Genomic DNA, 14,867 nt, shown 5'->3' with positions numbered 1-14,867 from the left:
TTGCACATGGAAACACAAGACGCAATGGAATTAAACTGAAAGGGAGAAGATACAGATTAGATATTAGAAAAAAAATTTTGACAGTGAGGGTGATCAATGAGTGGAACGGGCTGCCATGGGAGGTGGAGAGTTCTCCTTCAATGGAAGTCTTCAAACACAGGCTGGACAGACATCTGTCTGAGATGGTTTAATGAATCCTGCATTGAGTAGGGGGTTGGACACAGTGACCGTGGTGGTCCCTTCCAACTCTAACATGTTATGATTCTATGCTCTCAAAAGTGGGTAAGATACAGGCACTGTTGTGACAATTAGATAATATAGAGGCCTTCTGTGACAACTGGGTAAGAAAAAGGCCCTGTTGTTACAGTTGGGTAAGATAGAGGCTCTGATGTGACAATTTGGTAAGATAGAGACCCTGTTGTGACAACTAACACTTGGGAAAGATAGGGGCTAGCACTAGTGATGAGTGCAAGTGATTTTTACTCGATTTTTCCTAGGGTACTCTTGTATGCATCGAATATCATGGGTGCTCGAGTGAGATGTTCGCGTCTCCGTGGCCTCATGTTTGGTAGCTGTTAGGCAGCGTCGAAGCATGCAGGGGTTTGCCTAACACACACTTGCGCTCATCACTAAATAGCACCTTTTGGTTCAGTATATTCACATGGCAGATTTTTCATGAAAACAAATCCTACATGCCTTTGCTCTGGTGACCAACTCTGATTTTGACTGGCTTTATGAACTGCAATGTAGGTTTCCCAGTTAAAGACGCTCAGATGCTTTATGTGTGAGTTTTATTTCCAGAGCATGTTCAGTGCCCTAATGCATGTGAGAATTAAAAAACTGTGTGAAGATATCTGTCGTTGGACATGCTGTGAATCATCTGTTGCAAATTTTCACCAAAACGTGACGATATCTTCCATACGTTCCCACGATGAGTTTTTGGTGATTTTTTTTTTTAACCCTTTTTTTTTTTTTTTTTTTTAAAAATGCAAGTAACCTATTTTACTTAATGGGCACAAAAATGGTGCAGAAAATCTGCAGCAACGAAAACTCACCAAAATCTCATCTTGGGAACCTAGTCTTATAGGTTTCTGAATTCGTCTTGCTGCCTCCATTGCTACAACACATTCTCAAAGACTCTCCAACTACTCAACATTCAAAGTAAAAAAAAAATTAATGAAAAAAAAATCTTCTGTTTCAGTGATCACTCAATAGTAGAGGTGAATAAAAATCACAATCTCATCCTATAAGAAGTCCAATAAATCTTATCTGACTAGTATGTAACGTTTTACACCTGTATTATGAGCACCATAGAGTAATTACGGTATTACATAGCTTTCATTTTACTAGATATATTTGCATAATTTTTATGTACTTGTAATTAATTTTTATTTATATATTTTTTTAATTTTCATATATTGAATCTTCATGTGTGCACCTCAATGATTTGTAGTTTATTATATTTTATTGTGGTTATAATTTTTTTTTTTTATAGTTCTTCATCAGTTCACTATTTTACACATTTGTTATCTTTTTTTAATACATACTTTTAGTATATGTTAATGCTTTAATAGTTATTATTTTTCACTAATTTTACCATTTTAAATACTTACTTTTTGGCATTTTTATTGCTAAGTATTTCATTTATGATTCCTTATCTTTTCACTATTTAACACATTTGTCAATATTTTTTTTTCAAAGTGTTTTCATTCTATAATAGTTTTTTTTTTATTTTCCACTATTTTAAAAAAGTTAATATGTAAATTTTTAGTGTATTTTATGACTTAATCATTATAAAAATGTATTTATTGGATGAATTCATAAATGTTTTACTATTTTACAAACTTCTTAATGATATTTGATTTTGTTTTTCGTTTATCTTTTATGCCCTAAAATTATTTTCTTTTAGAATTCATTATCATTTTACTTTTTTATACACTCTTTTTAATTAATATTATATTTTTGACATAAATGATATTTTTATATTGTTTAATATATTTTATTATATTGTTTAATTGTTAAGCTTTGAATTATATTACTTGTCATTTAGGTATAGAAATCTGTAATTTTTCAGTTGTATCATTACTTTTTGGCCAATCAATGCTTTTTTAGACAACTGTGAGATTTTTTTTAATTAATTTGTGTGATATTTTCACATCTAAAGATGGGGGGATTATATATTGGAGCCAGCATCGGTCCCAGGTGCGATTGGCTGTACATAGTTCACCTTCGATCCTGACAGGTGGGCACCACCGCCTCTTCTACTTTCACTGCCCATCTACTAGAGCTTGGGAATTTCTCCTAGGACCACATGGACCCTGAGGACACGTTATTTGTTTCAAGAAATTAGAGAAGGCTACTTTCTTTTTGTTTCTTGGAAAGAATGATAGAATTTAGTGGTTGGTTGAAAGTGGATATTGTAATTGCAGTGTTAAGGGAGGAAAAAACCTGTTTAGAGGTCAGGCCCGTTGTGTTGACTGTAAACAGTTTAATGCATTGCGTTGGCTTGTTACTTTGAGCAGCTCCCCACGACTCGGTCACCTAGTACCACCAGCCTCTGAAACATTTGCTTCCATTCAGCTGCTCTCAACAGCTGTTCTCCGAATTTCATGTGATGAGGATTTAATGCCTAACATTTCCTACAAAATATTTGAAAAGACTTGGAAGTGCTCATCTGGACTTCAAGAAAAGTACTTTGTAGCCAAAACAAATCCACAAAGTGCACTAAATTTAAAGGTGGGCCAGAGAAGGGGAGGTTTGGCGGGGGGTGCCCGGGGTGAGCTAAGAAGCGGATTTTACAATCCAAACAATAAGGTAATTCTCGTCTACTACTGTCTGAATTGCTAACAAATGTATTTAATTTAAGCAAATGAAATCCCGGCGGTAAGGTGCAACGACGTATCGCAATTTCACAGCAACACCTATGATTAGCTCTCGTATTAAGCAGAATACCAGGCGCAGGGCAGGTTAATATTACACTGCACATGTGTTCTCATTCTGGAAATGGACTTAAGTATACTATTCTTTGCACTTTTTTCTATTTTTTGTTATTTTTTGTATTATTTTTATATAGTATTTTTGCTATACAATTCCTTCTAGCCCTCCTGAACATAGCCTGATAGATCCTTGTTGTACAGCATCCATATACTGTTTTCTAGATGCCTTGGATTTTAGGTGCACTTGCAGTGGCTTAGGCTATGTAATTTAGGACCTTAAAGACTCCATATTGGGTCAAGGTATCACCGGAGTATCACATAGAGTGACTGCAGACTTGTACCCTAATGTCCGACAACCACTTTAAAAGAGAGAATTAGAATGAACAGTGGCCCTACACCTCTGATGACAACGTATCTCTCTTAAAAACAAAGGATTGAGAATGTTGAAATCCATTATGCCCAATCATTTATTTTCTGAAATTTGCTTTTGGAGGAAAATCGGGACACCACTATGCACTTTAGAAGTGGATAGTTTAGCTGACATGTATCCATTGTGTATGAGCACCTTAAAGGGTTTGTCCCACGTCATCTTTTTAGGAACATACAAGCCAGCCGATGTCTTATGGGTGGATGGCTGTCATTCTTCATTGATAGTTTAGGCCAGTAGTATTGTCATGCCAATGGCCTGAATTGTGTGCACTTTAATGCTACTATATAAGGTAGCTTTGCCTCTGTAGCACTGGAAGTACTGAGGGACTGAGGCTGGTATGGATCAGGAGCTAACAGTGCAGGGCTTATAAGTTCAGCATAAAACAGCTTGTAAGAATTGTACATATTCGTCCACCATGGCTAGATAGCAGACGGTCACCTTAACAATGAGCAGTAAATATTAAAATAAAAAAGAAGTAACATCTGGAGAACAAATAGGAATGCAAAACATACAGTATAAAAGTCAACCATGACAAAATTGGTCACACACTGCGTGCCCAATCACAGTGCGTGCCCAATCATAGTGTATGCCCAATCACAGGCCATTTCCAATCATAGTGCATGCCCAATCACAGGCCATGCCCAAACATAGTGCGTGCCCAAACATAGTGCGTGCCCCATTATAGTGTGTGCCCAATCACAGTGCATGCCCAATCACAATGCTTGCCCAATCACAGTGTGTGCCCAATCATAGTGTGTGCCCAATCATAGTGTGTGCCCAATCTTAATGCGTGCCCAATCACAGGCCATGCCCAATCATAGTGCGTGCCCAATCACAGGCCCCAATCACAGTGCGTGCCTAATCAGTGCGTGCCCAATCACAGTGTGTGCCCAATCACAGTGTGTGCCTAATCACAGTGCGTGCTCAATCACAGTGCGTGCTCAATCACAGTGCGTGTCCAATCAGTGCATGCTCAATCACAGTGCGTGCCCAATCACACTGCGTGCTCAATCATAGTGTGTGCCCAATCACAAGCTATGCCCAAACATATTGCATGCTGAATCACAGTGCGTGCCCAAAGAGTGCATTCCCAATCACAGTTCGTGCCCAATCACAGTGTGTGCCCAATCACAGGCTATGCCCAAATATAGTGCGTGCCCAATCAGTGTGTGCCCAATCACAGTGTGTGCCCAATCATATTGTGTGCCCATTCACATTGTTTGCCCAATCACAGTGCGTGCCCAATCACAGTGCGTGCTCAATCACAGTGTGTGCCCAATCATATTGCATGCCCAATCACAGTGCGTGCCCAATCATAGTGCGTGTCCAGTCACAGGCCATGCCCAAACATAGTGCGTGCCGATTCACAGTGCATGCTCAATCATAGTGCGTGCCCAATCACAGTGCATGCACAAATATAGTGCGTGCCCAATCACAGTGCGTGCCCAATCACAGTGCATGCCCAATATTAGTGCGTGCCCAATCACAGGCCATGCCCAAACATAGTGCGTGGCTGCGTGCCGAATCACAGTGCGTGCTAAATCATAGTGCGTGCCAAATGACAGTGCGTGCCCAATCACAGTGCGTGCCCAATCATAGTGCATGCCCAATCACAGGTCATGCCCAAATATAGTGTGTGCCCTATCACAAGCCGTGCCAGTCATAGTGTGTGCCCAGTCACAGTGCGTGCTCTATTGTAGTGCAATCACAGGCCATGCCCAATCATACTGCATGCCCAAACATAGTGCTTGGCCAATCACAGTGCATGCCCAATCACAGGCCTGCCCAAACATAGTACGTTCCCAATCATAGTGCGTGCCCAATCACAGTGCGTGCCCAATCATAGTGTGTGCTCAATCACAGGCTATGCCCAAACATAGTGCGTGCCCAATCACAGTGCATGCTCAATCACAGTGCGTGCCCAATCATAGTGCGTGCTCAATCACAGTGTGTGCCCAATCACAGGCTATGCCCAAACAGTGCGTGCCGAATCACAGTGCATTCCCAATCACAGTGTGTGCCCAATCATATTGTGTGCCCAATAACAGTGCGTGCTCAATCACAGTGCGTGCCCAATCACAGTGCGTGCCCAATCACAGTGCGTGCCCAATCATAGTGCATGCCCAATCACAGGCCATGCCCAATCATAGTGCATGCCCAATCACAGGTCATGCCCAAATATAGTGTGTGCCCAATCACAAGCCGTGCCAATCATAGTGTGTGCCCAGTCACAGTGCGTGCTCTATCGTAGTGCAATCACAGGCCATGCCCAATCATACTGCATGCCCAAACATAGTGCTTGGCCAATCACAGTGCATGCCCAATCACAGGCCTGCCCAAACATAGTACGTTCCCAATCATAGTGCGTGCCCAATCACAGTGCGTGCCCAATCATAGTGTGTGCTCAATCACAGGCTATGCCCAAACATAGTGCGTGCCCAATCACAGTGCGTGCCCAATCACAGTGCAAGCACAAACATAGTGCGTGCCCAATCACAGTGTGAGCCCAATCACATTGCGTGCCCAATCACATTGCGTGCCCAATCACAGTGCGTGCCCAATCATAGTGTGTGCCCAATCACAGGCCATGCCCAAGCATAGTGCGTGCCAAATCACAGTGCGTGCTCTATTATAGTGCATGCCAAATGACAGTGCGTGCCCAATCACAGTGCGTGCCCAATCACAGTGCGTGCCCAATCACAGGTCATGCCCAAATATAGTGTGTGCCCAATCACAGGCCGTACCAATCATAGTGTGTGTTCAGTCACAGTGCATTCCGAATCACAGTGCGTGCTCAATCGCAGTGCAATCACAGGCCATGCCCAATCATGCTGCGTGCCCAAACATAGTGCTTGGCCAATCACAGTGCGTGCCCAATCATAGGCCGTGCCCAAACATAGTACGTGCTCAATCACAGTGCGTGCTCAATCATAGTGCATGCCCAATCACAGTGTGTGCCCAATCACAGGCCATGCCCAAACATAGTGCGTGCCCAAACATAGTGCGTGCCCAAACATAGTGCGCGCCCAATCACGGTGCGCACCCAATCACGGTGCGCGCCCAATCCGTGTGTGCTCAATCACAGTACGTGCTCAATCACAGTGCATGCCCAATCACAGTGCGTGCCCAATCACAGGCCATGCCCAATCATAGTGCGTGCCCAGTCACAGTGCATGTCCAATCACAGTGCGTGCCCATAGTACGTTCCCAATCACAATGCGTGCCCAATTATATTGCGTGCCCAATCACAGTGCGTGCCCAATCACATTATGCACCCAATCACGGTGTGTGCCCAATCACGGTGCGCGCCCAATCACAGTGCGTGAGCAATCCCGGTGCGCGCCCAATCACGGTGCGTGCCCAATCCGTGTGTGCTCAATCACAGTGCGTGCTCAATCAGTCTTTCTGTCTCAGAAGGATCAGTCAACGTCTAAAACATTGCCATTCCAAACAATGTGATTTAATTAGCATTTATTTCACAGAATCTCATTATAATATCATTATTTTAGTGTGTTATAAAAGCTAGCTTCTTCCCTGATTAATGGACGTCAATATGCCTAGCAGTTTATGACACAACTGAGGCAAAAGTGAATTATTTTTGGTCAGTCATTCTCTATTTCCTCTCGAGAATTTCTTAGTTCCTATTTTAATATTCTACTGTTTCCATTTTATTCAATACTAGCTGAAGAGACCGGTGTTGCCCGGGCATAGTTACCAACTGTGGTTAGTTATAGCAAATTATAATGATTATATTGCACATAAAAACATTTCACATCATATATTCAACTCTACAGATTTGCAACACAAATTAGCTAAACGATTACCCAAGTATTGATAGTATTTTATTTTCAACTCATTCAAGAGCCTTTTGATAAACAACATTTTTGGTTTTTCCTTTCGGTGCAAAGATGAACAGATTTTTGACAGTTCCAACTCTTGAACAGACCACGTAAAGTTGACCATGAGAAAAGCATGGAGATTGCAAATCGATCCCTACTACTTTCAAGGACTGTCCCTGAGCATTGTTAGTGGACATTGCAAATAGCAGTTGAACGGGAAACTGGAGGCGTTTAAAATCAAAAAAACAAATCAGATGGAATGAGTGGAATTCTTGGAGTGAAAATGTCCTCTCCTTTGGCACATCCTGTTTCTGAGCTGTGTAACTAACCCTATCCTGTGTGATAATGTCTGCTGAGCTGTGTACCTAATCCTCTCCTGTGTGATACCGTCTGCTGAGCCGTGTATCTAACCCTATCCTGTGTAATACTGACTGCTGAGCCGTGTACCTAATCCTATCTTGTGTTACTGACTGCTCAACCGTGTATCTAATCATATCCTGTGTGATACTGACTGCTGAGCCATGTATCTAATTCTATCCTGTGTGATACTGACTGCAGAGCCGTGTATCTAATCTTATCCTGTGTGATACTGACTGCAGAGCCATGTATCTAATTCTATCCTGTGTGATACTGACTGCAGAGCTGTGTATCTAATCCTATTCTGTGTGATACTGTCTGCTGAGCTGTGTATCTAATCCTATCCTGTGTGATACTGACTGCTGAGCTGTGTATCTAATCCTATCCTGTGTGATACTGACTGCTGAGCTGTATATCTAATCCTATTCTGTGTGATACTGTCTGCTGAGCTGTGTATCTAACCCTCTCCTGTGTGATACTGACTGCTGAGCAGTGTACCTTCCTGTCATGTGTGATACTGACTGCTGAGCCATATATCTAATCCTATCCTGAGTGATAGACTATCTAATCCTATCCTGTGTGATACCGTCTGCTGAGCCGTGTATCTAATACTATTCTGTGTGATACTGACTGCTGAGCTGTGTATCTAATACTATTCTGTGTGATACTGACTGCTGAGCTGTGTATCTAATCCTATCCTGTGTGATGCTGTCTGCTGAGCCGTGCATCTAATCCTATCCTGTGTGATGCTGTCTGCTGAGCCGTGCATCTAATCCTATCCTGTGTGATGCTGTCTGCTGAGCCGTGCATCTAATCCTATCCTGTGTGATACTGACTGCTGAGCTGTGTATCTAATCCTATCCTGTGTGATACTGGGCTCCCCCTGCAGTCTGTGTCAGAGGGTGGTCTGTGTTGGCACGGTAATAAATTGTGTTATTTCCAGCTTTACAGAAGGATGAAAACACCATAGAAATTATAAGAATAATAGGCAAAATTGTTTGGTGAACTGGAACGGCGCTGGGTTAAAATTTTGCCTCACAACATAGCCTATGATGCTCTCGGGGTCCAGACGTGTGACTGTGCCAAATTTTGTGGCTGTAGCTGCGACGGTGCAGATGTCAATCCCGGACATATACACACACACACACATATGCACACATTGAGCTTTATATATTAGATTTCTTTTTCAAAGGGTCCCAGCACTTTTGGACAACTTGACCTCATATAATTGAATAATAAATAAAAAATCTACAAATCAATTTATGTAAAAATGACATGGTCGTATTCTCCAACAATCAATCCAAAGTGCTGGCCACTAGGTGTTTCCATTTTGCCTAAGTTGCTGTCCATTGATTATTTTCGAAAGTAATTGGTTTCCAGCACAAGGACACTGAGACAGATTACAAGAAGTGACGGGATTGTGTTTTTCTTTCTGTTCCTACTGTCCTGTCACACTAGATACAGACATAAAAGAGAGATTGGACAGGCAAACCATTGGTCAGCGGCAGGAGCACTGCATGCTGTGAATTGAGGGGGAAAGGAAGTTCCAGCTCCTATAGTGCTGGCAGAATTCCGATAAAGAGGAACCTCCCACATAAGGGCATTACAGAGAATGAGATTTGGGTCAGTTCCTGGAAATATTAGTCTGATATGTGCACCAAAAGCAGTTTTAAAATGCTTTGTAAGGTGAGGGGCATGCTTGCCTACAGGTGTTATGTGAGAGGTACGAGTTAAGGAATCATTGATCTATTATATGATTATATTAATGGTATTGCGCTGTTCATTTTTCAGGTAACCCTGGAATAGTCGGATTCTACAAAACCTTCATGCAATCACTTTATTGTGGATTTAACAGAAAATATCCGGTATGGGCGATCAGCCACGCGGGCCACTGCTCTCCGCCCACGGGGATGGATATGACTGATGGTATGTCGCTCATTATTGGTGCACGTGCTGTCTATCTGTGTTATTCTGTTACAGACTGAATATTGCCTAAGACATGCAGCTGAAGTTGAGTTGAAGTGAGGCCCATTTTGGTGCAATGTTTCCAAATTTGCAAGATATTACTTATATACATGAGAATTCAGATATGAAAGTTTAACCCTAAAATTCCTCTTCCCATCATGCAAGCAGGAAGCTGAGATATTGGGAGCTGTTTGATGGGGTTCTCATGCTGTAGAACTCTTTTAACTTGTCACTTCACAATCTTTTCCTTGTAACCTTTGACATGTTGGTAGACGTGATCAATGGGGCTCCCAGTGCTGAGACTACCACTGATCTAATTGCTCACCTCTGACCCCTGAAGATGGCCTCTATGGGGATCAGTGTCGGAGTAGAGGAACGTTCAGCTTAGCGCTTCTGCTCCTCCGTTCAGTTGGGGTCTCAGAACTGGGACCCCACTCCCCTCAATGAATTTTTCTGACGTGTCGCTAAATATTTTTGAAAATTGTTCTGATTTACTCCAAAATTTTAGCTGGTGTCAATTTCACGGGTTGCATGGATGATCAAATGTATTAAAAGGCTTGCATTTAATAAGTTACACTCCTCTTCTATGAGCTAAAACTCCAGTCTTAAAGATATTTTCCAGGCTTTTGCTAAATTTTTGCAGATTGCTGAATCTTGACAGTATGCCATGTGTGCACTGTCATGATTGCTAAAACAATGGCGATTGTTTCCTCCGAAACTGATAGTTTTAAGATGTGGGTGGGGATTTATTAAAGGTGTTTTCTGGCTTCAGCTAAATTTTTGTAGATTTTTTAATCTTGACATTGTGCAATGTGCGCACTGTCATGATTGCTAAAACGATGGTGATTGTCTCCTCTGAGTCTGATGGTTTTAAGATAGTGTGGGGGTGGGGGATTTAATAAAGGTGTTTTCTGGCGTCAGCTAAATTTATACAGGGAATGAGCACACTGTCAGGATTCTGTTCTCCTACCTTTGCCAGTCATGTGACTGTGATTTGCGTAGTTGTGCTCCCTTGCTAATTAGATTCTCACCAAATATTGAGAGAAGCAGGAAAAGTTGATAGTCGAATCGTGAGCACAACTATGCAAACTGCATTCTTATGGTTACATGACTGCCCACTCGAGCATGCAGAAGAGCAGAATCCTGACAGTGTGCTAATTGAGTGGTTGCAGAAATGTAGCTGAAGCCCTGAAAACCTGTTTAATTAATCTCCCGCATCTTGAATCTAGCCTAAGGGTATGTGCACACGTAGTTTTTAGTCTCTGCGGATTTTGTAGAGAAAACCGCAGGAAATCCGCAGGACAAAGTGCTGCGGTTTTTCTGCGATTTATCTGCGGATTATCTGCGTTTTTCCTGCGGTTTTGCCCTGCGGTTTTACACCTCATAATGGATGAGGTGTAAAACCGCAGCGTTTCTGCACCAAACAATTGACATGCTGCGGATTGTAAACAGCAGCAAAACCGCGCGGAAAAAACCGCAGCATGTGCACAGCTTTTTTTTATTTCCATAGGAAATAAAGGTACTGTACAACGCAGCAAAATCTGCTGCGTTTCTGCAGAGCCAAAAACGCTGCAGAAACGCAGCAGAATCCGCAGCGTGTGCACATACCCTTAGAGGAGAAAACCGCTATAATTTTAGAGATTGGGTGGGGCTTTCAGCTCCCGTACTCCCACTAATCAAAAAAATTTTTCGGTATGTCGAAAATTCAAACTATTTAAACTTTTTTTTTTGAGTAGTTATTTTGCATTACTGTGTTTTGCACTGTTTGCTGTTGCATTGCCGCTGTTTCTATCCCGACCTCAGTGTGAATCACAATACCTCCCAGCATACTAATGGGTGAGGTCATTAGTACAACGTTTCCGGAGAGGGAGAAAACACTCCCCGTAAGCTTTGATGTCCTGTTTTGCTCACAGCGGATAATTTGTGTTTAGTTTTTAGCAAATTAAAGCTGAAGTGTATATTATGACTGAGGTTACTCGCAGCACTGTATGTCATTTGTTCCAAATCAGCACAGACAGGTCAGTGCTTTAAACACTTGCTTCCAACAAGAATCACTGACTTGCCCCGAAGCCAACGTCAGATAATGGTCTCACTCTGTCGGGTAAAACACACAATCAGCGCGCGCAGTCTGCTTGTCTTGGATGCTGTGCTAGTGCGGGAATGACAGCCTGACTAATGACTTTTAGCTATAGAAATACACGCTTTTCCACCTTGCCTCAGTCACAACCAGAATAATCACGTTACAAATGGATGTCAAGGCCAACTCCAGGCATAGGGCGATATCTACTATCACATAGTGTTATTAAAGTGAACCTGTCTGTAGAAAATGATATGTTGTATAAATCAGGGTTTTTTTCAGTTTTGCCAATTTTTTTTCTTTTTTACAGATTAAAAAAATAGAATTCTTGCAATTATCACACTGACCATTGGGGCTTTTTTTAAGACTGTAGCTTCCTATAGATTCAGGAAAAAAACACCTGTGTTTGGCCACAATAATAATAATAAGAATCTTTATTTTTATATAGCGCTAACATATTCCACAGCGCTTTACCGTTTGCACACATTATCATCACTGTCCCCGATGGGGCTCACAATCTAAATTCCCTATTAGTATGTCTTTGGAACGTGGGAGGAAACCGGAGTACCCGGAGAAAACCCACTCAAACACGGGAAGAACATACAAACTCCTTGCATATGTTGTCCTTGGTGGGATTTGAACCCAGGACCCCAGCGCTGCAGCGCTAACCACTGAGCCACCGTGCCGCCCCCGCCCAATGGTCAGACCTTATCCTGATCTGTAGTATTAAAGTGTCTAGAGTAGACTGTAACTTCCTATAGATTCAAGAAAGAACACATTTAGGCTATGCATAGTGCTTGACCAGTGTGACCAACTTTTTACTATTGATGATGCCTATGTAGCATCAATAGTAAAAGATAGGATGTTTAAAATAATAAAAAATAAATAAAAAATAGTGATATTCTCACCTTCCGACAGCCCTCGATCTCTTTCCCACCTCTCACCACGCTCCCGGCATCTTCCGGTCCCAGTAATGCTTGCGCGATGGACCTGAGATGATGTCACGCTCGCAAGAGCACGACGTCATCGCGGTCATTCGCACGTCCGTCATTGGCTATAATGGAAGCCTATGGGCGAAGGATCCGTCGCTGTCCGTCAAATGACGGAATCCAGCGACGGATTCCGTTTTTTTAAACTGAGCATGTTCCAATATTATTACCAGGTAGGGCAGTCAGATCCAGCGAAAAAACGGATCCGTCGTATCAGTTTTTCACAATCTGCGACGGATGTTTTTTTTCCCCAAAACTGCCAGATTGCGACTGACACCAAAAACTGATGTATGAAAGAGGCCTAAGACATTGGTAGTGCATTGAGTTGGTCGGGCACTGTTTACTATCACACTTACTAGGTCATTGAGTTGATCGGCACTGTTTACTATCACACTTAGGTAGGGCATTGAGTTGGTAGGGCATTGAGTTGGTCGGGCACTGTTTACTATCACACAGGTAGGACATTGAGTTGGTCGGGCACTGTTTACAATCACACTTAGATAGGGCATTGAGTTGGTAGGGCATTGAGTTAGTCGGGCACTATTTACTATCACACTTAGGTAGGACATTGAGTTGGTAGGGCATTGAGATGGTCAGGTACCGTTTACTATCACACTTAGGTAGGACATTGAGTTAGTCGGGCACTGTTTGCTATTAAACTTAGGTAGGGCATTGCGTTGGTAGGGCATTGAGTTAGTCGGGCACTATTTACAATCACACTTAGGTAGGACATTGAGTTAGTAGGGCATTGAGTTGGTCAGGTAGCGTTTACTATCACACTTAGGTAGGGCATTGAGTTGGTCAGGTACTATTTACTATCACACTTTGGTAGGGCATTGAGTTGGTCAGGTACTGTTTACTATCATACTTAGGTAGGGCATTGAGTTGGTAAGACATTAAGTTGATTGGGCACTGTTTACTATCACACTTAAGTAGGACATTGAGTTGGTAAGACATTAAGTTGATTGGGCACTGTTTACTATCACACTTTGGTAGGACATTGAGTTGGTAAGGCTAGTTTCACATTAGCGTTTTTTTGCGCAGCGCATCGTGCGCATAAAAAACGCAAAGAAAAACGCAAAACAAATGTGCGTTTTTTTTTCTTCATGCGCACGCTGATGCGTCAAAATAACGCAGTGTTACTTGCGTTTTACATGCGTTTTTGCATGCGGTTGCGTTTTTTATGCGCATGCGTTTTTAGGTGTGACATTTCACAATAGCAAAATCTTTGACCACCAATGGGTCACCAGTGGGCGTGTTTCATTGGAATGTTTTATAGACCCTGTACTGCTGAATTCATCAGATTTTGCTGCTGTTTCCGGTGTCAAGATGGACTTGCGTCTGGATAATTTCCGCTTCAAGCTGGATCTTGACATTGCGCTGTCTCAGGCGTATGTCTTTTGTTGCCAGCAAGAAAGGGAGAGGGAGAGACAGCAGAGACGGCAGCGGCGTAGGTTTTGGAGACATCCAATCATCGAACTCCGGCCAAGCCGTGGAGCATATCACACGCTGTACAGCGAGCTACAGGAAAACCCGGAGAAATTTGCTGACTATACACGGATGTCCCAGGAAAGCTTCCTTGACTTGCTGGGTATGGTTGAAGGAAACATCCGGAGAAGGGACACTCAGCTCCGGCGTGCCATTCCTCCCGAAGAAAGGCTCCTTGTCACCTTACGGTATGTATGTTGTTATGTTTGCATAATTTTTTTGGCTTTTTATTTTTTTTTTTTTTTGGTCCAAAAAATTAGGTTTTTTTTGGCTATTGATTTTTAACATTATTTTTGTGAAATTGCTTTTTTGCATAATGGTTTTTCTTCTGGCATGTACTAATCCCAAGCCTTTATAAAATGTTTTTTTGCTATGTTGTATTAAAAAAACATGCAAAATAGTTAGGCCATGTACTTTTTTATTTTCAGTGTTTTTAGTAATACCCAAGACAGAAATATAATTATTTTTTCTTTTTATGTTTGGCAGGTTCCTGGCAACTGGAGAGAGTCTTTCATCCCTGCATTTCCAGTACCGGCTGGGAATCTCAACTTTATCTGGGATTGTTGCCGACACCTGCAGGGCTCTGTGGGATGTTCTGTGTCCGGAGTTTCTGCCATTGCCCACTGCCGAAAAGTGGCTTCAAATATCGGAGAAATTCTGGGCAGTCTGCAATTTCCCGAACTGCCTAGGAGCGGTGGACGGGAAGCACATCCGCATCACAAAACCCGCAAGAAGTGGCTCCGAGTACTACAACTACAAGAAGTACTTTTCCACAGTCCTAATGGC

At 42.4% G+C, this 14,867-nt stretch overlaps 1 protein-coding gene across 2 annotated transcripts in view; it reads left to right on the top strand.

Annotated features, from left to right (window-relative positions):
• The window catches only part of LDAH (lipid droplet associated hydrolase), a 300,338-nt gene that overhangs the window by 63,369 nt on the left and 222,102 nt on the right, over positions 1–14,867 (top strand). For both annotated transcript variants that reach the window (XM_073568296.1, XM_073568298.1), the window contains exon 3: positions 9,354–9,488. In XM_073568296.1, coding sequence (XP_073424397.1) covers positions 9,354–9,488 — 135 coding nt within the window. The remainder of the gene's footprint in view (positions 1–9,353; positions 9,489–14,867) is intronic.

Source organism: Dendrobates tinctorius, unplaced genomic scaffold (genome assembly GCF_039654945.1).
Source record: "Dendrobates tinctorius isolate UK_male_01 unplaced genomic scaffold, ASM3965494v1 ptg000021l, whole genome shotgun sequence".
In the NCBI taxonomy this organism is placed as follows: Eukaryota; Metazoa; Chordata; class Amphibia; order Anura; family Dendrobatidae; genus Dendrobates; species Dendrobates tinctorius.
The sequence above is the reverse complement of the archived record's forward strand: the minus strand, read 5'-3'. Positions and strand labels throughout refer to the sequence as shown.